Here is a 25,496-nt window from a genome sequence, read left to right as displayed (position 1 = left end):
TGGTAAGACAGGACTAGAAGGATTACTAAAGCTGGAAATAAATGAAAGTTAAAAATTGTATTTCTGATTTTATATTTTACTTTAAAGGCATTCCAGAGAGCGGAATTACAAAGCAGAATTGGAAGCATGCAGCCTCGAGGCTATCCCTTTGGAGTTTGGTGACTTTCATCCTCTGAAACTTATTACTGTATGTTCCTCAATAACATCTGTTCTAATATTTTAATTTATCCATAAATGTTAAAGCAAATTTATTAATGAATGATTGAATAAAAGGTAGACAATATGAGTATACTTACAAATGCTAACATGAAGTTTGTTTGTGATGCTGGCCTCTAATTCTTTCTTTAATATTATCTGGGCTGAAATTCATGTTCTCATTTTGTACATGACATTGTAAGCAAAGTATCTAGGGATTATATATTTAAAGAAAATTGTGCCTAAGAGAGTATGATAAATGTGTAAGCAAGCAGAGCATATTCACTCATTTTTCACTTTCAGTGATCTGAAATATTCAGTAAATTTCTACGAGTTCAGGACTTCCTAATTTGCTTTTAGTTATGTCATGAATCTGTAAATACTCTTGTGCCAGTTCTGGTGAGGAAATTGCAAGGATTATTAAGGATAGTTCATATAGAGCAGTAATATTTTTGGTAATTCTTTGTAGGTCACTGAATCAAAGACAAAAAAGTTTGCTCGTAAAGGAAGTACTTCATCTACCTCTTCTTCATCGTCTAGCTCAGTAGTGGATCCTTTGAGTAGCGTGCTGGATGGCAGTGACCCTTTGTCGCTGTTTGCTGCAACAGCAGATCCCCTCACAGCTGCATCAATGATGACAGGAAAAAACATGGTATTTTTATAATTATGTCTGTACAAATATATCTTTAAAAAAAAGCCATCATTTTAGTAGATGAATGTTGTTATCAATTTTACAGTTTATTCTTGCTATTTTGACTGGTTAGCTGCTGGCCAGCCAAGAATGGTTCTGGGATCAATGGTAAAATAGTATTTTTTGCTGTCAGTAATCAATGAGCTAATTTTTCTGAATTAATTAACTCTTCTTGGGCTTCCAGCCAAGTATTAGTATTGATTATTACTGATGTTTCAATGACAAACTCTTCTATCTTCATCAGGGATGATGCCTGGGCATGTCTAGTCCGGTGGCATTTATACCCCTGTAGTTCAACCCTTCTGATTAGTTAGTCCTCATCAAATCAAATTTCCACTCTCCCACCTTGTTTACAATCAAATTACAATTCTTACTTCGAGTGAGACCTTTGTAACCTTCATCTTTGTTAAAATTCCTTTCCTCTAATCTTTCTGAACTTCAAGTGAAAAGTGGATTTTGGAACATGGTTTGAGTTTGATTGTGTTAAAACTCTGCTGCTTTTGTCTGTCACTAAACTTCTTTTAGCCATAATTGTGAATCATGTTCAGGAAGACTGACTTACCAAGTTTTGAAGGCCACATGGGAGGGACTAAATGATTATGACAACATGTCTTTATTTGCTATTTTTATGTAGTAAACTGTGTGGAACAGGTTCTTAAAATTTTTTTAAATAGTGTTGCATCTTGGTATTTTGTCCTGGAAAAGGTTTCTGATTTTATATATTAAGATTACTTTTGAATTCAGAGGCAAAATAGTAGTAGCGATTGGCAGGTTTTCTGTAGTAAACATAAAAATCCAACTTTAAGAAGCTTGCTTTTTGTTTCTGTCTCTATTAGAACTGACGGCCCTTTCTCTGTGTCATATATTTTGGCTCAGTTGCTTTACTACAATTTTTTTAATACATGCCTGCTGCATGTATCCCAGAACCTTTCTATGAACAACATATAACTCTGATTAAAAAAAGCATAAGGCACTTCCAGTTGCTACTCTTGTCACATTGGCTCATTTGGCCACACCCATTCAGAGATTTCCCTTTATCAGAGTATTCCTCCACTATCTTTCCTTTCCAGTTCTGGCAAAGGTTTTGAACTTGAAACAGCCACTCTTTATCTTTCCACGTTTGCTGCATAACCTGCTGAGTGTCCCAGCGGACTCTGTTATAGAATCTTAGAAAAGTACATCACAGAAACAGGCCCTTTTGCCTATCTAGTCCATGCTGAAACCATTTAAACTGCCTACTCCCATCGGCCTGCACCAGAACCGTAGCACTCCAGGCCCCGATCATCCACGTACCTATCCAAGTTTCCCTTAAATGTTGAAATTGAGCTCACATGCATGATAGAGGTATGGAGTGATGGCAGCTCGTTCCAAACTCTCACTGCCCTCTGTTCTGAGTGAAGAAGTTTCCTCTCATGTTCTCTTTAAATTTTTCACCTTTTTCCTTTAACCCATGACCTCTAGTTGTAGTCGCACATAACCTCAGTGGAAAAAGTCTGCTTGCTTTTACCCTATCTATACCCCTCATAATTTTGTATACCTCTATCAAATCTGTCAGTCTTCTATGTTCCAAGGAATAAAGTCCTAACCTATTCAGTTTTTCCATATAACTCAGGTCCTCCAGACCTGGCAACACTCTTGTAAATTTTCTCTGTACTCTTTCAACCTTATTTACATCTTTCTTGTAGGTAGCTGACCAAAACTGCACACAACACTACAAATTACACCTCACCAATGTCTTATACAACTTCCACATAACGTCCCATCTCCTGTACCCAATACATTGATTTATGGAGGCCAATGTGCCAGAAGCTTTCTTTATGACCCGATCTACTTGTAAAGCCACTGTCAATGAATTATGGACCTGTATTCCCAGATCCCTTTGTTCTACCACATTTCTCAGTGCCCTACCATTCACTGTGTAAGGCCTACCATGGTTTGTCCTACTGAAGTGTAATATCTCACACTTGTCTGCGTCAAATTCCAAATTTCCAGCACCTCAGTCATTTTTGCTTTCGATATCCAAAATTACTTTAATAAATAGATTACTAATCTGAGTTATTTTTCAAAATTGACCAGTGTTGGTGTTTTATAATTAATGGTATTAATGGTACATTTACTTTTATTAATTCAGATTAATATTTCATCAAAGATCACTCTTTTAAGAAGTGGATTATATTTCTACCTGTGTCGTGAGTAGCCTGCCCTATTCTTGTTTTGCTGCTTACCTTTTTCATTATGTTACGTAGGATCCTGGTAAAAAGCAGCGTGACAAAGAAGAGGATACAGGAGTGGGGATCGATTTTGAACCATGGTCTGCGAAGCGCAGTCATATACTTGCTCGATACACAACCACAGAGAAGCTGTCCATAGTAAGGGACAATTTTCTGTTTTCTATATTAAAATTTGGCTTAATCCTTTACTACTGCCTCAAAGTCGAATAATGCATTACATTTAGTCATAGTCATACTTTATTGATCCTGGGGGAAATTGGTTTTTGTTACAGTTACACCATAAATAATTAAATAGTACTAAAACCATAAATAGTTAAATAGTAATATGTAAATTATGCCGGAAATAAGTCCAGGGCCAGCCTATTGACTCAGGGTGTCTGACCCTCCAAGGGAGGAGTTGTAAAGTTTGATGGCCACAGGCAGGAATGACTTCCTCTGATGCTCTGTGTTGCATCTCGGTGGAATGAGTCTCTGGCTGAATGTACTCCTGTGCCCGCCCAGTACATTATGTAGTGGATGGGAGACATTGTCGAAGATGGCATGCAACTTGGACAGCATCCTCTTTTCAGACACCACTGTCAGAGAGTCCAGTTCCATCTCCACAACATCACTGGCCTTACGAATGAGTTTGTTGATTCTGTTGGTGTCTGCTGCCCCAGCACACAACAGCAAACATGATCGAACTGGCCACCACAGACTCGTAGAACATCCTCAGCATCGTCCGGCAGATGTTAAAGGACCTCAGTCTCCTCAGGAAATAGAGGCGGCTCTGACCCTTCTTGTAGACAGCCTCAGTGTTCTTTGACCAGTCCAGTTTATTGTCAATTCGTATCCCAGGTATTTGTAATCCTCCACCATGTCCACACTGACCCCCTGGATGGAAACAGGGGTCACCCGTACCTTAGCTCTCCTCAGGTCTACCACCAGCTCCTTAGACTTTTTCACTTAAATGATGAAACAATTCACAAAATAATATAATCATACATGTTTTACATCATATAATTATAATTTTACAGTATAAAATGTATGGCCTTGTTTTTGTGGGCATAATCATAACTTTTAAGATTTAATGTAATCTCTTATTGTACACCAGGGATTCCCAGCCTAGGGTCTACAGACACTTCAGTTAATAGAGGTCCATGGCATAAAAAGGGTTGGGGACCCCTTTTGTACACCAATTCAGATGTTCCCACATAAGTGAGTTAGGAATGTAAGTAGCATGGATCCAATGAGTTGTTTTTCTAATTGGTATTCATTTTTCTTCAAAAATTTTCTTCATTTTTGTGCATTCTTTTATCAATAGCAATTCATGAGCCTCTACAGAAAAGAAAGAAGCTATGAATGATTGATATTTGTAAAAGACTCATGGCAGTTGGTAGTTTCTTAATTCAACAATTTTCCCTGTGTGACTGAGAAAGTCAACATTACAAGAACAAATTTTGTGCAGCTTTTGCAAACATTATTCTCACATTTCATTGTCCATCCAATGTCTTAAGTTCAGATTTCCAGAACCCTAAAGAATTCATTATTGCATTTGCTTTGTTTTCTACAGTGCAACTGTATTGTCATATTTTAGAATAGATTCTGCTTTTTACATGACCTGTTTTTTTCATTTACAGAATTTATTTATGGGATCTGAAAAAGGTGAGTGGCAGGAGTTTATTTATTAAAGCTGCATTCGAGATTTTCAGTGTTTATATTAAATGGATTTTGTTGCATCTGGTAGGTAAAGCTGCAAGTCCGGGATCAGCTGTCTCTGAAAAAGTGAGGACACGGTTGGAAGAGTTGGATGACCTAGAGGAGGTAAATAATACTGTTCATTGAAGACAACCTTTTCAGAATTGTTTCGAATAGGATAGAAGCAAATAAGAGTTCTTGTTGTCTTCAACAGTTAATAAATACTAGCAATAAATAATCAGCGAGAATAATGATTGAAGGTTTATATTTTGACCTTGTAGTTTGTCCATTTCAAAATTGTTGTCCTTTGCATTTTATAGATTTTAAATATTTTAACCTTTTTAACCAGAATTTCTCGGCTCAGTGGAGACACTATGATATCCGAAACAACTGGACTTGGGCACATAATCGTATATTTTTCTTTGCATATGATGCAGTGCATATTTTTAGAAAAAGTTTACTGATGGTATTGAGGAAGTTTGCTATTGGTACTATAGAATATTGACTTAGAAATTCTTTGAGTTTGTAAATTAATCTCCATGCATGTTTTAGACATACAGGTAACCCATGTACCAGTATATTGTATTTTGGATGAGAACTGTCTTCACCATTCTTTTCCTTTCACCCAGCTTGGTAGTTATCTTGCTGTTCTCAGGGCTGTTTGAAATAACTCTGGTGATCATTACAAAGCCTGAGGATTTTCTTCCCCCCAGCTGGGCCATCAGTAGTTCAATGCTGCAGTTAATATTTTTCGTCATTACCTATAAACTGACTTCCAGTGGATATTCTTCCAATAAACAAATCTTCATTCAGAAATGTTGAAGGCTTTAACAGACCTCATTTGGAATATTGTCAGCAATTTTAGGCCTCATATATCTCAGTAAAGATGTGCTGTCATGGAGAGGGTCCAAACGAGGTTCACAAAAGTGATCCCAAGAATGAAAGGGCTGACAGAAAAACCAGGAGACCTAGCAACAAGAAGGAACCTGATGCTACCACCTGTTACCCTATATTTCCACAATTTCTGGGAGGATCACTAGGATCCTGAAGAAATTCTGGATTAATACCATCCACAAACCCGTAAGGAAGCTCAAATCCCAGCTTCTGCCAGTCAGTGATGCCCTAGGATTCAGGATGGTTGGTGTTTACAGGATTCCCTGTGAATATGGAGCGGTGTTTGTCGGCCAGAAACCTGCATCAAGGAGCACAGGAGGTGTATCTGTTTGGGTTACCTGGAGAAATTGGTGATAGTGGAACACTACATTTGCAATGACCACAGGATTGACTTTGATGGCACAGAACTACTGTGCTGTGCCAGTGGCTTTTGGGACTGCCTGGTGAAGGAAGCCATTGAAATAAGCCAAGAGAGTAAAAATTTCAGCAAAGATAAAGGTCTCTCTCTTAGTAAGAATTAGACAACAATTTTAAAAAAGGTGGGACAGTGGAAACCTGATTGGTTGAGGACTAGCCAAACAGAGGGACGGACAACAGGAGTTAAGTATATATACCCCTGGACTAGACATGACCAGGCATTATCCCTGATGAAGATGGCAGAGTTTGTCATCAAAATGTCGGTTAAAATCGACATCCAGACCTGGCTGGAAGCCTGAGAAGAGTTTATCTGCTGGGGGCTTCCGGTACCAACGTAGCAAGCTCACAGCTTACTAATCCTTACATCTTTGGGGTGTGGGAGGAAACCAGAGCATCCAGAGGAAACCGACATAGTCACAGGGAGAACGTATAAACTCCTTACTGACAGCGGTAAGGATGAACCCTGATCGCTGGCCCTGTCAAGTGGTATGCTAGCCACTACATGCTATGCTACTTCCGAAGGCTGTAGAATGAAGTTGAAAAATATATCAGTTACAGTTGAATGGTGGAGTAGACTGAATGGGCTGTGTGGCCTAATTCTGCTTTTATGCCTTAGGGTTTCGTGTTACTGTGATTTTCTTTTCTTTGCCTAAGTGTTTGGACTGCCCCACAATATACATTTTATAAACATCCTATTTATATGCTGACCTATAAACTTGAGAGCTATTTAGTTAATCAAATAATGTTGTTTATGCAATAATGCATAAGTGTGACGCAGTTTATGTCTGTTTCTATGTCAGTGTCTGCATGCAGTCTAAGGGCATGAAGATTAGATTAGCTGCGATAAGCTAAATTATGTTGGGGAAATTATGTCATATCTTCAATAATGGTATTTTTAAAATTCTGTTTGACTGTTGGAAGTTAGCATTAGATCCTGCATGAGAGGTTGGTAAGGAAGGTTCAGTTGCTTTGCATTCAAGATGAATTAATAAATTTGATTAGACTTTGACTTCACAGAGGAAGCCAGAGTGTGTTAGTAGATGGTTGCCCCTCTGAGTAGCGGCCTGTGACTAGTGGTGTACCACAGGGATCAGTGCAGGTTCCATTATTGTTTGATCTGGATCAGCAAATCTGTGAATGACACCAAAATTGGGATTTAGTGGACAGCGAAGAAGGCTATCAAAGCTTGCAGTGAGATCTGGACCAACTTGAAAGAATAGGTTATTTAATCAGTTGTATAAGGTGGAATTTCTTCTGGCTGTCTATATTTTAATGGTGAGATCTATGCTCTTATGCACTCTTTAGTTACTCTCCACTCATATTGCTTCCTGGTTTGCCTTCATATTTTCAGTAGTTTCCTCTCTCATCACTTTGCATCTATTTTATATGCATCACATAATCTAGTTTACACAAAAAAAACAACTGTAATTGTTATTTCCAAGCTATGTCACAATTTTGTTTAAATTTAACAATCAAATTACTTGTAAATCAAGCTTCTGGAACTTCAGAATCAGAACAAGTTTCATGACATGTATCAGTGATATTAAACCTGATTCCGATTCTGACTCAAATTAATTTTAAATCTGGCTTCAGGAACTTGTAGTCTGACTGACCTCCCCGAGATTGAAAGTGAAAATTGTTAATTGAACCTTTTGTGCAAATTCAGAAAGAACTCCATTGGGGATCGACGAGAGGGATCAGGAGATGAGCAAAACCACTTGAAGAGAGTGAAGGAGGTCCTTTATTAATCCAAAAGAAGAGGGGAAATGGAGAAATTATGTATTAGTATTTGTGGATCTTTTGGATATGCCTTGAATGCTCAATAGATAACTTGAGAGTTTGTTTAACTAATAATTTGCTATTTTTCACTTGGCTACTTCAATTTTCTAATAAGTTTTGTAATTCCTAATAAAATTTTAATTCTCTTTGTGATGACTTACCAATGGGATCATGCGATGCCAAACTTTGAAATTTAATTATTTTGTATATCTTAAAGAAAATCCTAATTGCATTAAAGTTTTGCTCATGTTGAAAGAAAGAAATCTCCCTTACAGTTGTTTACAAAAAGAAGCAAATACCATTTGCAAAAAGTTAACCATTGAAGCTAATTCTCCATCTTGTCATCAAACTGCTTACCTGTAAATTTAGTGTCCTCGGCATTTCAGACTTCTGTCTGAAGTTGCAATGGTAATTGCCACTCAGAAGTATTATTTTACAAGAATATATTCCCTTGTTTAAAGGGAAAAAAATTGATTTATTTTGGACTGTATGTCAAAGTAGTTTTGTTGATAAATCAATAAATCAAATGCAACTATAAATTATAGCTAAAATCTTGATTTAATTGGTTATCTTGAATGATTCACTAATAACTTTGTGACCTGCACTGACAGAAAAAATAACCAAGCTTTAGTGGGTAATAGGCTAATTTGTAGCAAAATGCACAGCATATTTAAAGTTCTGCGGATAAAGTAGTTATTCTTCACATTCAGGCTGAAAATTAGGTAAATGTAGACCAGTGAATCATCCTTAATTGCATACATGACTACATTCAGTGCTTGTGCATTAAAACAGCTTTCTGTTATTATCAGGTGAACATTAACTTTAAAAATTGAGCTGCTGGTATAATCTCAAAATTTTATAGGAACTATATAATTTGAAATTAACTGTTGCTTTCAATGTAGAGTTTTTTAATTTATTTGTTTGCTAGTGATATTTTTTGGTATATGTATACATTTTATTTTAATTAATTATCATTCTTTTTACTTACACAAGGGTTCACAGAAAGAACTTCTAAACTTGACCCAGCAGGATTATATAAACAGGATTGAAGAGCTGAACCAGTCATTGAAGGACGCCTGGGCTACAGATCAAAAAGTGAAAGCACTGAAAATAGTTATTCAGGTCAGCCTTAAGCTACAAATGTAAATTATAAATATCCTTACTAATAGGGTCAAACTAAACATGTTCATATCTCTCTTATCAGATTCCTCCTTCTTCCATCCTTTACTTTTTCCACCCATCCCTGTCCAACTTCTTACTTCATCCCCCTTCCACTACCCACTTGGCTTCACCTTTCACCCTCTCACTTGTATTCATTCCCCCCCCCCACCTTATTTTGGCTCCTTCTCCCTTCCTTTCCAGCCCTGATAAAGGGTCATAGCCCAAAACGTCAATTGTCTATTCCTTTCTGTAGGTGCTGCTTGGCCTGCTGAGCTCCTCCAACATTTTGTATGTGTTACTATGTTCTTATTGTTTTGCCTGTTGGATAATAATATTATGATATCCTACCTAATGCAATATTTGTTCATATAGCAATGCATCAGCCCACAACTAGTGTGACTAGTATTGTGGTTTGATACAGCAGATTCAGTTCATTATGTTCTAAAGGGCAGTTTGTGTACAACTCCTCAAGGGCAACTGGGGACACCTGTACATGAGTGTGATCTGACATGGATTGGGGGTTTATCTTGTCAAGAACCTTTGGTCTTTTTGCTGCAAAAGGCAAGATCTCCCTTGGCCACCTATTTTATTTTGACTTTGCATTGCCATTCTGATTTGTCTCTCCACATCTTCTACTGCCACAGTGAGTCCAGACTCTGGGTTCGAGGAACATACCTCATATTCTGTCTGGATAGCCGATGACCTGATGGCAGGAACATTGATTTTTCTAACTTCTTGTATTTGCTCCCCTGACTCCCAGCTTCTTACTTCAGAGTCAGGCTTATTAACACTGTAAGGAGGTATACGTTGTCCCCATGACTGTGTGAGTTTCCTCCCACAGTCCAAAGATGTACCGGTTTCTAGGTTAAGTAGTCATTGTAAATTGTCCTGTAATTAGACTAGGGTTAAATCGGGGGTGGCTGGGCAGTGCGGCTGGAAGGGCACTCAATAAATAAACAAGTATGTTGTGAAATTTGTTGTTTTGCAGTGGCAGTGTAGTGCAATGGATAAAAGTTACTATAAGTTCCAGTAAGAATATATAAACAATGTAAATAAAACAAAAAAGAGGGCCAAGTAATGAGGTAATGCTTATGGACCATTCAGAAATCTGATGGCAAAGCTAAAAATGTCACCTGCCTGCTAGCACTCTTTCTCCTCCCCCCATCTTATTCTGGCTTCTGCCCTTCCTTTCCAGTCCTAATAAAGCATCCTGGCCCAAAATATCAACTGTTTATTCTCCTTTGTAGATGCTGCCTGACTTGCTGAGTTCCTCCAGCATTTTGTGTGTGTGTATTGGGCAATAAATGCTAGCATGTCAACAAATCCCGAACCTTGGTAAAAAATTTAAAAGTTTATACCACAATTATCTTGTTGTTCAAATATTAACAGCTTCAGTATTTTTACTTTGGAGATAAAGCCTATATTCTGCTGCCTCTTGTGTATTGACATTTGACTTTGTTCTATTTACAGTGTTCAAAGCTGCTCTCTGATACCAGTGTGATTCAATTTTATCCAAGCAAATTTGTTTTGATCACTGACATTCTGGATACTTTTGGTATGGAGGCCATTCAGAAGTTCCTTTGGCATTATTTTCAATACCTCATTTAAGTTGTAAAATAAAAGTTTTTCATATGCAATATTTTGTCATAAGTACAGTAAGTCCTATTTGAAGGCAGCTGGTATTCTCAGGATATTTGTTGTGTGGGGAAATGCAGATAAAAGTAAGGAAAATAATTCATTGAAGACTACAAGTGTAAAAAAATTTGAGTTGATAAACTTCCATCATTAAACATTTTCTTTTTAAACATTAGAATAAGTTTATCTTAATTCTACCTTTTAAATTACTGTACCGCTTAAAAGATATTGCATTATGATGCCTGCAGTGTTTCTAGGAACTGGTTGAATACTGATTTCATTTCAGTAGTCACTTTCACAAGGATGTTGATTTAATATGGAATAGGATTTCCTAGTGCTCATAAATTTGTACCTTTTTGAAATTTATTTGAACCATAATATTTGTTAATTACAACAAATCAATTAGATCTTGTTCCTGTGGTTTTAAGTAACCTTACTTAAAACCACAGGAACCTGGAACCTTGCAAATGAGCAATCACTTCAATGTCTACAGTTGAGTGGAAATTTCAGCCTTTCAGATTATAGATTCAACTTTATCACTTTTAAAAGTACTGGTTTACAAATTTTTTACCTATTACATGTAGATAGCATTTCTGATATGGCTACCTTTTGGGAAGAATGATTAAAAGATTTTATAATGATTAATTTTATTTTCACCTGTACATCGAAACATTGAAACATACAGTGAAATGTTTTGTTTGTGTCAACGGCCAGCACAGTCTGAAGGTATGCTGGAGACAACTAAAAGTGTCGCGGTACTTCGAGCGGCAACGTAGCACGCCCACAACGTACAACGCTCATTTATACCTTTTATATTTGTGCACATATAACATTGTTCAAAGCTGTCTTGAATACATGTGAGTTCTAGACTTCAAGCCATCTGTCACAGTCTAAGCAAAGTGGACGGAGACTTTATTCTAATATTGAGAATTGTTCTCAGCCTTGTAAAATACTAATTAATTTAATGTCATTAAAAAGGCTATAAGATTTAGGGGCAGAATCATACCATTCAGCCCATCAAGTCTGCTCTGCCATTTCATCATGGCTGATTTATTATTCCTCTGGGCTCCATTCTCCTGCCTTCACCTCATAACCTTTGATGCCCTGACTAATTAAGAACCCACCAAACTCTGTTTTAAATATATCCAATGACTTGGCCTCCACAGCTGTCTGTGACATTGAATTCCACAGATTCATCATCCTCTAGCTAAAGAAATTCCTCCTCATAACAACAGTTTTAGTGAAGGGGTTCAGTCCAAAATGTCGTCTCTTTACTCTCTTCCATAAATGCTGCCTGGCCTGCTGAGTTCCTCCAGCATTTTGTGTGTGTTGCTTGGATTTCCAGCATCTGTAGATTTTCTTATGTTTGAAATCCCTCCTCATCTCTGTTCTAAATGGGTGTCCTTCTATTCTGAGACTGTGCACTTTGGTCCTAGACTCACCCACTAAAGGAAACATCCGCTCCACATCCACTCTATCTAGGCCTTTCAATATTCGGTAGGTTTCAGTGAGATACCTCCTATTCTTCTAAACTCCAGTGAGTACAGGTCCACAGCCATCAAACACTCGTCATACATTAACCTGTTCATTCCTGGAGTCATTCTTATGCACCTCATCTGGACCCTCTCCAATGCTAGCACATATTTTCTTAAATAAGGGGCCCAAAATTGCTCACAATACTCCAAGTGTGGTTTGACCAATGCCTTACAAAGCCTCAGCATTACACCCTTTTATATTCTAGTCCCCTTGAAATGAATGTTTATATTGCTTTTGCCTTCAGTACCACCAACTTAACCTGCAAGTTAACCTTTAGGGAACCCTGCATGAGGACACCCAACTCCTGTTGCACCTCGGATTTTTAAAGATTTCTCCCCATTTAGCAAATAGTCTACGCTTTTTTTCCTTCTACCAAAGTGCATGACCACAGACTTCCTGACACTGTATCCCATATGCCACTTCTTTGCCCATTCTCCTAATCTGTCTTAGTCCTTCTGCAGATCTTTGCTTTCTCAATACTACCTGCCTCTCCACCTATCTTTGTATCATCTGTAAACTCGGGCCTAAAGCTATCAGTTCCATCATCCAAATCATTGACATATAATGTGAAAAGAAGTAGTCCCAGTACTGACCCCTGTGGGACACCACTTGTCACTGCCAATCAGAAAAGGTCCCCTATATTCCTACTCTTCCTCCTGCCCATCAGCTAATCTTCAATTCATGCTAGTGTCTTTCCTGTAATACCATGGGCTGTTACCATGTTAGCAGCCTCACGTGTGGCACCTTGTCAAAAGCCTTCTGAAAATCCATGTAAACAACATCCGGTGACTCTCCTTTATCTATCCTGTCTGTTATTCAAAGAATTCCGATAGATTAGTCAGACAAGATTTCCCCTTAAGAACATCATACTGACTTTGGCTTATTTTATCTTGTGCCCCCAAATACCCTGAAGCTTCATCCTTAATAATGGACTCCAACATCTTTCCAAGCACTGAAGTCAGACTAACGGGCCTATAATTTCTTTTCTTCCACCTCCCTCCCTTTTTAAAAAGTGGAGTGGCATTTGCAATTTTCCAGTCTTCCAGAATCATTGCAGAATATAGTGATTCTTGAAAGGTCACTACTAATGTCTCCATAATCTCTTTAGCTACCTCTTTCAGAACTTTGCAGTGTAGTCCATCTGGTCCAGGGATGTCTACTTTCAGACTTTTCAGCTACCCAAGCACTTTCTCCTTAGTCACAGTAACTCTACTCACCTCTCTACCCTGGCAGTCTTGAATATCTGTCATACAGCTCGTGTTTTCCACAGTGAGAACTGACGCAAAATACTTAATGAGTTCGCCTGCCATTTTTTTGTCCCCCATTACTACCTTTCCAGTGTCATTTACCAGAGGTCCAATATCCACTCTAGCCTCTTCTCTCTTCCTTTAGCCAAGCCATTAATGTATATTGCAAAAAGTTGAGATCCCAATAAAGATCTTCTAGGAATGTCATTGGGCTTTATTCACATTCATAAGAGTTTATTTCTTTTGTGCCATTCCTCTGTTCCTTCATCTCGCAAACAATTACCAATTTCTTTAAACTTAATTTTCTGACCTGCATGTTTTCTGAGTAATAATGTCCTTTTGAACAAATTAGTCCTGCTTGGTGGCGCAATAATATCAGCGTCGGACTCTGGAACGAAGGTTCCCGAGTTCAAATCCAAGTCGGGTCGAGCGTTGAGCTAGCAACTCGGCCTCGTAAAAATAAGAATAGTTTGCTATGGAAACACCATCATGATGGTGCCCCGATAACTCCACTGTCGAGTTATTCTTCTTATTCTTCAATGAACAAATTAGACTTTATTGGCCTTTTGGAAGAGTTGCTTTACAATCTTTTCTTAATGGAAAAAATTAAAATGAGTTAATTATTTCTCACATTTTGATTACAGGTAAACTAGTGTATGAGCGGATTTTGTCCATGTGTACAAGGAGTCGAATTTCCCTTTCTGGAAACTCTGTGTCAGGTAGTTTTCATAGATGTATTAAATGTTTGCTAATGTATGACCTTTTTAAATCATTGCACAGTTTGACATGATGCATTCGTATAATGGATGGATATTTTAGTTCTGACTTTTATGCAAGCATGCCTGCAGCAAAGATGCTTCCAAATAAGATTATAAAGGTGGTTTGTACAAAAATTGAATGTGACCTAGTTGTTTGAAATAGAAACATCTTTTGTACAGAATAACTGTGTGAAGGAATATAGTTCTATATTTCAGCCTTTTATAACTAAATATTATATTTGAAATACAGATAACTTTTGTCAAGATGATGTGAATGAAACTGCAAAAGAAACCTGTCTGAATTGGTTCTTCAAGATTGCGTCGATCAGAGAGCTCATTTCAAGATTGTATCCTTGTACAAATGAACTTCTGTGCCTATTGGAATGGACAGACAGTAACACACAACTACCCACAAATAGAAGCTTTATAAAATGAGCTTGGAAAACTGATGATAGTAGCATTCTACCTTTATATACACCATGTCTTGGTTGAGAGTCATTCTGATAGGTGATTATCATCAAATTTGTTGTACTGTATTCATTTGTAGCTAAAGGAAATAAAAAAAATTGTTCCTTTGATTTCAAAGTCTGAATGAACATCAATAAATTGTGCAACTTTCCAGTCAATAGAACTAAATTTGCCAGTAACACTGGATTGCTCTGCCACTTTTTGAGTTTATCATGGAGAGCCTCCCACTTAAATAGTGAACGGAATTATAAATATCCAAATCAGATTTATTGTCACTGCTATATGTTGAGACATGTCTTATTTGGCAATATATAAGAAATTACTAAAGGTTACAATGCAAAATATAAAAATTAATTCAATTAATTAAATAGTGTAAAAATAATAAGGTGGTGTTCACGGGTCCATGAAACATTCAGAAATTTGGTGGCAGATGTCACACTCTTGAGTGTGAGTCTTCATGCTCCTTTACCTCCCCTCTGATGGTAGTGATGAGAGAACAGGTCCCAGGTGGTGAGGGTCCTCAATGATGGATGCTGCCTTCTTGAGGCACTGTCTTTTGACATTGTCCTCAATGGTGGGGAGACTAGTGCCCATGATGGAGCTGGTTGAGTCTACAACCCTGTGCAGCTACTTACGATCTTGTGCATGGGAACCTCCATGCCAAGTGGTGATACAGTCAGTCAGAATGCTGCCTATGGTACATCTGTAGAAATGTGTCTTTGGTGAGATACCAAATATTCTCAATCTACTAATGATGTGTGGCCACAGGCATGCCATTCTTTGAGGCTTGAGGCCAGGGTACATCATTTGAGATGATGATGCTCATAAAACTCTTGACGATGGAGGCTGTATTAGCAAAGAAATTTGTGGAGTGACAGTTTGGGGAAATGATGAAATAACCAGTGAATGCGAAAGTGAAGAATGGAAGGTTGGAGAGAGAGACACTGAGAGCTAGGGTGATCTGGAGTTGGATACTTGGAATGTGAGGGATGAATGTTTTGAACATGGCAAAGATTTAAGTGTTGGAGAGAAAGTGGGTAATATGGAAGTAGGGATATGGATTTGTGGGGACTGGATTCATGGGTAGTTGAGAGTATGATCAATAAATTGGGGTTTTGCAGAGAGAGACAACAATTGAATAGGAGCTTACAGGGAGGGGAAGGAGACTTAACATTGGAGAGAAAGACTAAGGCTGTGAGCATATGCACAATGAGGGCATAGGCCTTGGGGTCTAGAGGAAGGAAAATGGGAAATGAATTTGGTGTGTGACAGGGAAAGGCTGGGGCTCTGGCAAAAATAGAAATTGGAAAGAGGTAGATGTGACTGGGGAAGTCTTGATGGGAGAGGGACTTGAGTGTGGGAGACACATAGAACTGGACTTTTTTGGTAGGATAAACTGGAAGTTTTGGGCTTTAAGAGCTCAGAATTAAAGTTTAGAGAAAGGCTAGCTGGGGAATATAGGCTAGGGATTGGGTGAGCAGGCTTGTGAAAAGATGATTGAGGAGTAGAGGCTCAAAGAAGAAGATGGAAAGGTGACAGGATGCTTGGGAGATTAGAAATTGGAAAGAAAAACAACTTGGGAAACAACATTAGAAAAAGGTGACTGGGTACTTGGAGAAAGTGGTTAGACAGTTTTGAGCAGTTGTCTTGAATCAAGGGAAGAAAGAAAGTGGATGAAATAAAGAGAAGCATTAAATATCTTTTGTGGTTGTGCATCAGGTTAGCCATTTACTGCTTTTCATATGATGAAAAAGTTATCTGCCTTAAAATTATCTTAGCTATGTGGAGGTGGCCATATTAAAGTGTAATACATTCCTTTCCAAAACGTAAGTATGCTTGAATTTTTACTCTTTCCATTTCAGTACCTTCAAATCAAATGTATTTCTCATAAAATGTCAGTCAAAATTTTGATCAAAGTGTTATGATGAAGTTGTTCACTTGAAAGTTTTTCATTAATTTTCTTTGGTTTTTAATACATGGTAAATGCATCTTTATCAAGTGATGTATCTACTTTTTTTAAGTGGTATCTCTGAGACACTTCCACGTTTGACATCCATGATAAGGGGCATTGGTGATCCATTGGTTGCTGTTTATGCTCGAGCTTATCTTTGCAGGGTAGGCCACAATGTTTTCAACTTCTTAGATTATCTAACAAAGTTTGTTTTTGGCTGATTTATACACACCTTACATCTTGGCTTTGATCTTTTGCTTTCTCCTACAGGTTGGAATGGAGGTGGCACCCCATCTGAAGGACAGCTTGAATAAGAATTTTTTTGATTTCCTCTCCACGTTTAAACAAGTATGAAAATAGTTTAGACTGTTGATGAGTTAAAATAATTTTAGCCTTATTGCATTCATTGCTCAGCCCTGATTATGATAAGGTGAAGCTACTGATCTCCGAGCCTCTCTCTGTATCAACCACACCAGTTTGAATCAGAGTGAACCATTTTACATTACAGCTTTCTTTGTCTTATTATTCCTGAAGTTGCATGTATTTATTTAGAGAATCTGGAACTGTATAATCAAGTGTTTCTCAAGCTTTATAGGATCAGAGGCATAGGAACTTAGCAATCATTATAAATCTCATTTATTTCCACACTTTTTCCAACTTATTATCTCTACAGCAAGAACAGAACCTCCCTTTTGTATATTTTATTTGTCAGTAATTACAGTATATCCTCATTATTTTCAAGGTAAAGTTGCCGCCTTTTGGCAGGATTGTTTAATTATAGCAAAGTTGTTCAACTGGGAATTAAAAGTTGTCATTTAAAAAGTATGATTTTAAAATCAGTGCAGCTCATATAAACTCATGGAGGATTGCAGCAGGTCAGGTTAGGCAACATCTATGGAGGGTAGTGAACTGTTGACGTTCTGGAGTCTTGAACCAAAATGTTGACTGTTCATCTCCTCCATAAATGCAGCCTGAGCTGCTGAGTTGTAGCAGTACTTTGTGTGTTTGTTGCTCAAGGTTTGCAGCATCGGCTGAATCTCTTGCGTCTCCATTTTAAAAATCAATATTTGACTTTTAAAGTGTTAACTAAATTACCTGTGATGTAAACCTGTGTATGGTAAGCTGCATAAAATTTGTGTACCTATTTTCTGCTTTGAAATTTCTTTCAAAATGCTTTAAGACTTTATTATTGTGGGCTGTTGTGCATTATTTGAAACCTAAAGTGGCACATTAAACCCAATATCCGTTACAATATGTTGGCTCTATAATTAGAATGCATCTTTTCATTGTATTGTTTTGATTTAATGTAAAAGTCAAAGATAGAGTAAAAGATTGCAAGGTTTATGTGACTTGTAAAACAAGTACTTCAGATTAATGAAATCTTTGCACTGACATAGTGTCGACAACATTTTAGAAGTAACATTAGTTGAGAATTGTGATTGCTTTGCTATGTCTGTGCATCATGAATATGTTTTGGTCAACCTATGCCTCATTTTGTTATCTTGCCTCTAACAGTCGCACTGATTCTGAACTGTCACACTGGTAGACATTTTAAAACTGTAAAGGCCTGTATTGATTTCAAACTGTTTAAACTTTTCATATTATTTGAGGATGGACTTTTCATAATTAATAGTGACACTGGTACAATTGAAAAATTTAAAACATTGTAAGATATTCTTGCTGTTTATTTAGATGAATGGCAGAACAGCATCAGCAATCAACAGAATGGCAGATTCAAAATCAGTCACTTTTCCTAAGCAGTATTTGTGATCAACATCTCCACCTACTAACCCATTCCTCCATGCCTCCAACCATTTTGTGTCAGTCACCTTATGTACAGACACTCCTGTGCCTAACATCACTTTATGGATATGAATCAATCTATGTCATATTAGTAGGCCTCCACACGTCAGGGTCGACCATGGATGTTGCTTCCTAGCTATCTAGATACGCAAGCCAGGACAGTACAATATGGAGAGCAAGCTGTTGTTCATGTAGCAAGCTTCCCCTCTCCACGCATCTGATGAGCCCAAAGGAATGGCAGGACTGCTTCAGGAACTCCAGCTCTAGATTTTCCCCTTGCGGTTTACTGCTGACACCTTCCCTATGAGCGGGTGTGGCCACAAGTCAGTGAAGGTTTGAGATCTGAGCTTTTTTTTCTCGTAGAAGGGTTGCCAATCAAGGCTGACGAGCCCCATCTGCCCGAAGCGACTGGTCTTAAGGCACCAGTAACCCATTTTGCCCCTTCTCCTGTCAGTCGAAGCAGTTCCACCGGACTTAGTAGCTAAGCCACACGTGAAGGTGAGGAGCTGGTCTTGGTTGTCAGAGGCTACTTGAGGCGCATACCATTGAGAGCATTTAATAGGTAGTGGGAGTTTGTCCCCATCACCACCCCCTGGCTATAACAAACTTAGAAACCAATTTATATCAGAGAGTCATTGAAAAGTACAGCACAGATACAAGCTCTTTGGCCCATCTAATCAGTGCTAAACCATTTAAGCTGCCTACTCCCATTGATCTGCACTGGGACCGTAGCCCTCCATACACATGTACCTATCCAAACTTCTCTCAAACGTTGAAATCAAATTCGCATGCACCACTTGCGCCGGCAGTTCATTCCACTCTCTCACGACCCACTGAGTGAAGAAGTTTTAAACTTTTCACCTTTCACCCTTAACCAATGACCTCTAGCTGTAGTCCCATCCATCCTCAATAGAAAATGCCTGCTTGCATTTACTCTAATTATACCCTTCATAATATATAAGCTAGTTTATGTATTTATATTTATTGCATTTTTAAAAGTATTATTGTGTTTATCTTTTGTGTCCTTTTTTGTGCTGCATTAGATCTGGAGTAACAATTATTTCATTCTCCCTTACACTAGTGTACTGGAAATAACATGAAAACAATCTTGAAGCTGATTTTTACCATGGCGTCATTTGCTAGTTTATGATTTATCTTGTGTAAAGAGAAAAAAATTGCAACTGTCACCATTCTCTGGTTGTTGCAGATTAAATCCATTTGCACCTAAAAGGTTGCATTGATGGTCACGTTGAATAGAAGGTCTTTTGTTGAGTGTTTGTAGTGTCACGGTACAATTTTCTATGAGTAGTGCATTACTCACACCTTTCCTGCAACATGAATCATGGAGTCTCTTAATGTCACTCTTGTTTTCTTCAGCTTTCATGGGACTGCCAGATTTAGTCCTTGTTTTACTCACAGTTGTAGTCAGAATATTTCCAGTTTAGTTTCTCTTCTAAACCTTGCAGTGTTTGTTTGGGAATCATGAATAATCCACCATTGACCTTTTCTTATTTAAATGTTTGAATGCGGTGAGATTTCAATTGTTTAGGGCAATGGCATGTTTCACATTATTTCTTGACCTCCTACTTGTGAAGTGGTTGTGTTAGTAAACACAGTATAACACTTAAAATAGTTTCAGAAGGGTGAAATTGATGCTGAAACAGTTAGGAAAAAGTAATTAGTGGGATGAGAAAGGATTTGAGAAAGTTTTTTTGACTGAGCACAGCATGAGGAATAATTTAAAACATAACTTCAGGAGAAATTTATTCTACTGAAAGACAAAACAAGTTGAGCTTGCCATTAGTGAAACAAGGTGGTGAACAAAACTTGTGCTTAAGGGAAAAACTGCATCACATGTAGAGGTTCGGAAATACACACTTTCTGACAAAGAGCGAATGAAGGACTAAGATCATGGTAAGTATAACCAGGTGTACTAGAAAGACAAATAAATAACAAAGTAAAACTGCATAGCAATTTAAATTTAAATGAAGGTAGCATGATTAACTTGGTACACAGAAGTCCTGTTACTTTGCCTCTGTATTTATCTTGGAGACTAGCAGGCAGGGTATAATAGGAACAAAGAATTTAAGATACAACGAGGGAAGCTAACTATTCTCTAAACTCTGAGAGAATATAACGCATGATTCAGAAGGATAGCTTGAAGTGAGATGAGATGCACTGTCCCACCTGAGCTTGATTGATAGTTCATTTGTTTGTCCCTTTCCTCCATTGTTATAAATAGTTTTGATACTTTTATGTCACATTCATCTCTGGTAAATGGAATTACACCAGAGGACTCATGGATACCAAATGTGATTTGGGTCTAATCAATTTAACAGCCAGTTCAAGAAAAAAAAAAGTGGAATGGTTCCTAATGAAGGTAAAAAGAAATGGCATAAAGACTACATTTAAGACCATAAGAATTAGGCCATTTGGCCCATCGAACCTACTCTGCCATTTCATTGTGTCTGATCCATTTCCCTCTCAGCCCCAGTCTCCTGCCTTCTCCCCATATTCCTTCATGCCCTGCCTAAGCAAGAATCTATCAACTTCTGCCATAAGTGTACCCAATGAGTTGGCCTCCACAGCTGCTTGTGTCAACGAATTCCACAGATTAACTGTTCTCTGGCTAAAGAAGTTAGTCGGTTTATTTAGAATTGGGACAAGTAGCAAAAAGCTTAGGAATCTGAAATTTTCCGTCAGAAAATTGCCATAGTTTACCTGTAGTGAAACTGAAAATGTGCAAAATTTATTTCATTAGGGTGGTGCAGTGCCATTATACTTTATACTTTATTGTCGCCAAACAATTGATACTAGAGCGTACAATCATCACAGCGATATTTGATTCTGCGTGTCGCGCTCCCTGGAATACAAATCGATGGTAAATATTAAAAATTTAAATTATAAATCATAAATAGAAAATAGAAAAGGGAAAGTAAGGTAGTGCAAAAAAAACCGAGAGGCAGGTCCGGATATTTGGAGGGTACGGCCCAGATCCGGGTCAGGATCCGTTCAGCAGTCTTATCACAGTTGGAAAGAAGCTGTTCCCAAATCTGGCCGTACGAGTCTTTCTCCTGAACCTTCTCCTGGAGGGAAAAGGGTCGAAAAGTGTGTTGGCTGGGTGGGTTGTGTCCTTGATTATCCTGGCAGCACTGCTCCGACAGCGTGCGGTGTAAAGTGAGTCCAAGGACGGAAGATTGGTTTGTGTGATGTGCTGGGCTGTGTTCACGATCTTCTGCAGCTTCTTTCGGTCTTGGACAAGACAACTTCCATACCAGGTTGTGATGCACCCTAGAAGAATGCTTTCTACGGTGCATCTGTAAAAATTAGTGAGGGTTTTAGGGGACAGGCCAAATTTCTTTAGCTTTCTCAGAAAGTAAAGGTGCTGGTGGGCCTTCTTGGCAGTGGACTCTGCTTGGTTGGACCAAGTCAAGTCATTTGTGATATTGACCCCAAGGAACTTAAAGCTTTTGACCTGTTCCACTTGTGCACCACTGACGTAAATGGGGTCGTGAGGTCCGCTACTCCTTCTGAAGTAAACAACCAATTCCTTCGTCTTGCTGACATTGAGGGATAGGTTATTGTCTTCGCACCATGCCACCAGGTTCTTAATTTCCTCTCTGTACTCAAACTCATCATTACTTGATATACGGCCTACAATTGTGGTGTCGTCAGCAAACTTATATATTGAGCTTGATGGAAACTTGGCTACACAATCATGGGTGTACAGCAGGGAGCTGAGTACACAGCCTTGTGGGGCACCAGTGCTCAGAGTGATTGTAGAGGAGAGCTTGTCCCCTACTTTTACAGCCTGGGTCCTGTCTGTGAGGAAGTTGAAGATCCAGCTGCAGATCTGAGTGCTAAGGCCCAGGTTCCGGAGCTTAGGAATCAGTTTATTTGGAATGATGGTATTAAAAGCAGAGCTGTAGTCAATGAAAAGGATCCTTGCATATGGGTCTTTATTCTCCAGGTGTTCTAAGGAGGAATGTAGGGCCAAAGAGATGGCATCTGCCGTTGACCTGTTGCTCCGGTAGGTGAATTGCAAAGCATCGAGGTTGACTGGTAGGCTGTGGTTGATGTGTGCCATAACCAATTGCTCAAAGCACTTCATAGGAATTGATGTCAGAGCCACAGGTCGATAGTCATTCAGGCATGCCATCTCGCTCTTCTACAGCACCGGGATTATCGTTGCCTTCTTAAAAAATGAGGGGATCTTAGACTGAAGCAAGGAGGAGTTGAAGATGTCAGCAAACACTCCAGCTAGCTTGCTTGCACAGGCCCGGAGAACCAGTCCCGGGACGCCATCTTGGCCCATCACCTTCCTTGGATTTATCTTCAGGAAGGCCCTTCTAACATCCTGCTCGGTGACGATGAATCTTGATGCCACCAGGTCCGGTTCATCTGGAGGGAGCGGGATGCTCCTCTTCTGTTCGAATTTTGCGTAGAATACGTTAAGTTTGTCAGGAAGAGAAGCGCCACAATTATTGATATTCCCAGCCTTTTCTTTGCGCCCAGTGATCTCATTTAGACCCTTCCATAGTCTACCGTCATCCCTCTGGTTAGCCTGGGCTTCCAACTTGGCTCGATATTGCCTCTTGGCGCCCTTAATGGCTTTCTGGAGCTCACGCCTGGATTCTGTGTAGCGACTGGTATCCCGGACCTAAAAGCCGCAGCTCTAGTCTTTAAAAGGGACTTGACCTCATAATTCATCCAAGGTTTCTGGTTAGGGAATACTCGGATCATCTTGCGATTTAATGTTTGGATTTGTATTTCTGATTTCCAATTTCAAGATTTTATAGATTATATCAGTTTGGAATGGACAGATGGTCCAAATATGTTAATAAACTTCCAAAATGGGCAATTATTGGAATTAATTTTAATACAGAATATAGAAGTACATCAAGGTAAGAAAAATGTCACATTTTTTTGGGAAAACTAATAGAGTGAATAATTGGGAAGGCAAGAGGTATCCAGGTATGGATAAACATGTATCAGGTTTCTGAGGTAGACATGAGCGCATCCTTCAGGAAGGGGAACTCACAGAAAGCATCCAGCCCAGATGGGATACCTGGCCGAGTACTAAAGACCGGTGCTGATCAACTGGCTGGAGTGTTCACCGCTATCTTTAACCTTTTGTTTGGGGAGTCTGAGGTACCAATCTGCTTCAAGCCGTCTTCAATTATAATGGTGCCCAAGAAGAGGTTTGAGAGGTTGGTGATGAATTATATCAACTGGGTTGGCAAGTTTGCAGATGACACAAAGGTTGGTGGTGTTGTGGATAGCGTAGAGGATTGTTGAAGATTGCAGAGAGACATTGATAGGATGCAGAAGTGGGCTGAGAAGTGGCAGATGAAGTTCAACCTGGAGAAGTGTGAGGTGGTACACTTTGGAAGGACAGACTCCAAGGCAGAGTACAAAGTAAATGGTAGGTTACTTAGTAGTGTAGAGGAGCAGAAGGATCTGGGGGTACATGTCCACAGATCCCTGAAAGTTGCCTCACAGGTAGATAGGGTAGTTAAGAAAGCTTATGGGGTGTTAGCCTTCATAAGTCAAGGGATAGAGTATAAGAGTTGTGAGGTAATGATGCAGCTCTATAAAACTCTGGTTTGGCCACACTTGGAGTGCTGTGTCCAGATCTGGTCACCTCACTATAGGAAGGATGTGGAAGCATTGGAAGGGGTACAGAGGAGATTTACCAGGATGCTGCCTGGTTTAGAGAGTATGCATTATGATCAGAGATTAAGGGAGTTAGGGCTTTACTCTTTGGAGAGAACGAGGATGAGAGGAGACATGATAGAGGTATACAAGATAATAAGAGGAATAGATAGAGTGGATAGCCAGTGCCTCTTCCCCAGGGCACCTCTGCTCAATACAAGGGGACATGGCTTTAAGGTAAGGGGTGGAAAGTTGAAGGGGGATATTAGAGGAAGGTTTTTTACTCAGAGAGTGGTTGGTGCCTGGAATGCACTGCCTGAGTCAGTGGTGGAGGCAGATACACTCGTGAAATTTAAGAGACTACTAGACAGGTATTTGGAGGAATTTAAGGTGGGGGTTTATATGGGAGGCAGGGTTTGAGGGTTGGCACAACATTGTGGGCTGAAGGGCCTGTACTGTGCTGTACTATTCTATGTTCTATAACTCCTGCCTGAGAATTGACTAGGATCCGGTCCAACAGGTCCACAGCAGATTCCATCTCATTGGCTCTTCACTCAACCCTGGAACACTTGGACAGCAAAGATGCATACATCAGGATGCTCTTTATCAACTATAGTTCGGCATTCAGTCCTACCAGCCCCTCGAAACTAATCAGTGAGCTTCCTCAATACCTCATTGTGCATATAAATCTTGATTTTTCCCCGGTTGGTTCAGATTGGCAATAACATCTCCACAGTCTCCATAAGCACAGGTGCACCACAAAGCTGTGTGCTTAGCCCCTTGCTTTACTCACTTTACACTTATGACTGTGAGGCCAAGCAAGCTCCAAAGTCATATTTAAGTTTGCTGATGACACTACTGTCTTAGGCCGAATCAAAGGTGGTGACGATTCAGCATATAGAAGAGAGATTGGAAATGTGCTGAGTGGTGCCACAACAACAGCTTCTCACTCAATGTCAGCAATGTCTTCAGGAGGAGGAAACCGGAAGTTCATGAGCCAGTCCTCAATCCGGGGATCGATCCTGGGCCCAGCACATAAGTGTAATCACAAAGAAAGCACAGCAGCATCTCTACTTCATTAGAAGTTTGCGAAGACTGGGCATGAAATCTAACTCCTTGGCAAACCTCTATAGATGTGTAGTGGAGATTATATTGACTGGTTGCATCATGGTCTTGTATGGAAACACCAATGCCTTTGGATGCAAAACCATACATAAAGTTGTAGATATGGCCTGGTCCATACAGGTAAAGCTTTCCCCACCATTGAACACATCTACAAAGAGCGTTGTTGCAGGAAAGCAACATCCATCATCAGGGACCCCTACCACCCAGGAAATGCTCTTTTCTCATTGCTGCCACTAGGAAGAAGGTACAGGAGTCTCAGGCCCCACTCCATCA

The 25,496-nt window shown here is 39.1% G+C and overlaps 1 protein-coding gene across 1 annotated transcript in view; it reads left to right on the top strand.

Annotated features, from left to right (window-relative positions):
• vps35l (VPS35 endosomal protein sorting factor like) overlaps window positions 1–25,496 on the top strand; it is a 112,516-nt gene that overhangs the window by 10,613 nt on the left and 76,407 nt on the right. Inside the window, exons 2-13 of the mRNA XM_072268779.1 lie at window positions 88–187; window positions 665–847; window positions 3,133–3,255; window positions 4,737–4,761; window positions 4,844–4,920; window positions 8,878–9,006; window positions 10,516–10,600; window positions 14,108–14,182; window positions 14,472–14,568; window positions 16,468–16,515; window positions 16,711–16,804; window positions 16,911–16,988. Of these exons, the coding sequence (XP_072124880.1) occupies window positions 88–187; window positions 665–847; window positions 3,133–3,255; window positions 4,737–4,761; window positions 4,844–4,920; window positions 8,878–9,006; window positions 10,516–10,600; window positions 14,108–14,182; window positions 14,472–14,568; window positions 16,468–16,515; window positions 16,711–16,804; window positions 16,911–16,988 (1,114 nt within the window). The remainder of the gene's footprint in view (window positions 1–87; window positions 188–664; window positions 848–3,132; window positions 3,256–4,736; window positions 4,762–4,843; window positions 4,921–8,877; window positions 9,007–10,515; window positions 10,601–14,107; window positions 14,183–14,471; window positions 14,569–16,467; window positions 16,516–16,710; window positions 16,805–16,910; window positions 16,989–25,496) is intronic.

The sequence above is a fragment of the Mobula birostris genome, chromosome 9 (assembly GCF_030028105.1).
Source record: "Mobula birostris isolate sMobBir1 chromosome 9, sMobBir1.hap1, whole genome shotgun sequence".
NCBI classification, from domain to species: domain Eukaryota; kingdom Metazoa; phylum Chordata; class Chondrichthyes; order Myliobatiformes; family Myliobatidae; genus Mobula; species Mobula birostris.
Note: the sequence above shows the minus strand (reverse complement) of the source record. Positions and strands in the feature narration are given on the sequence as shown.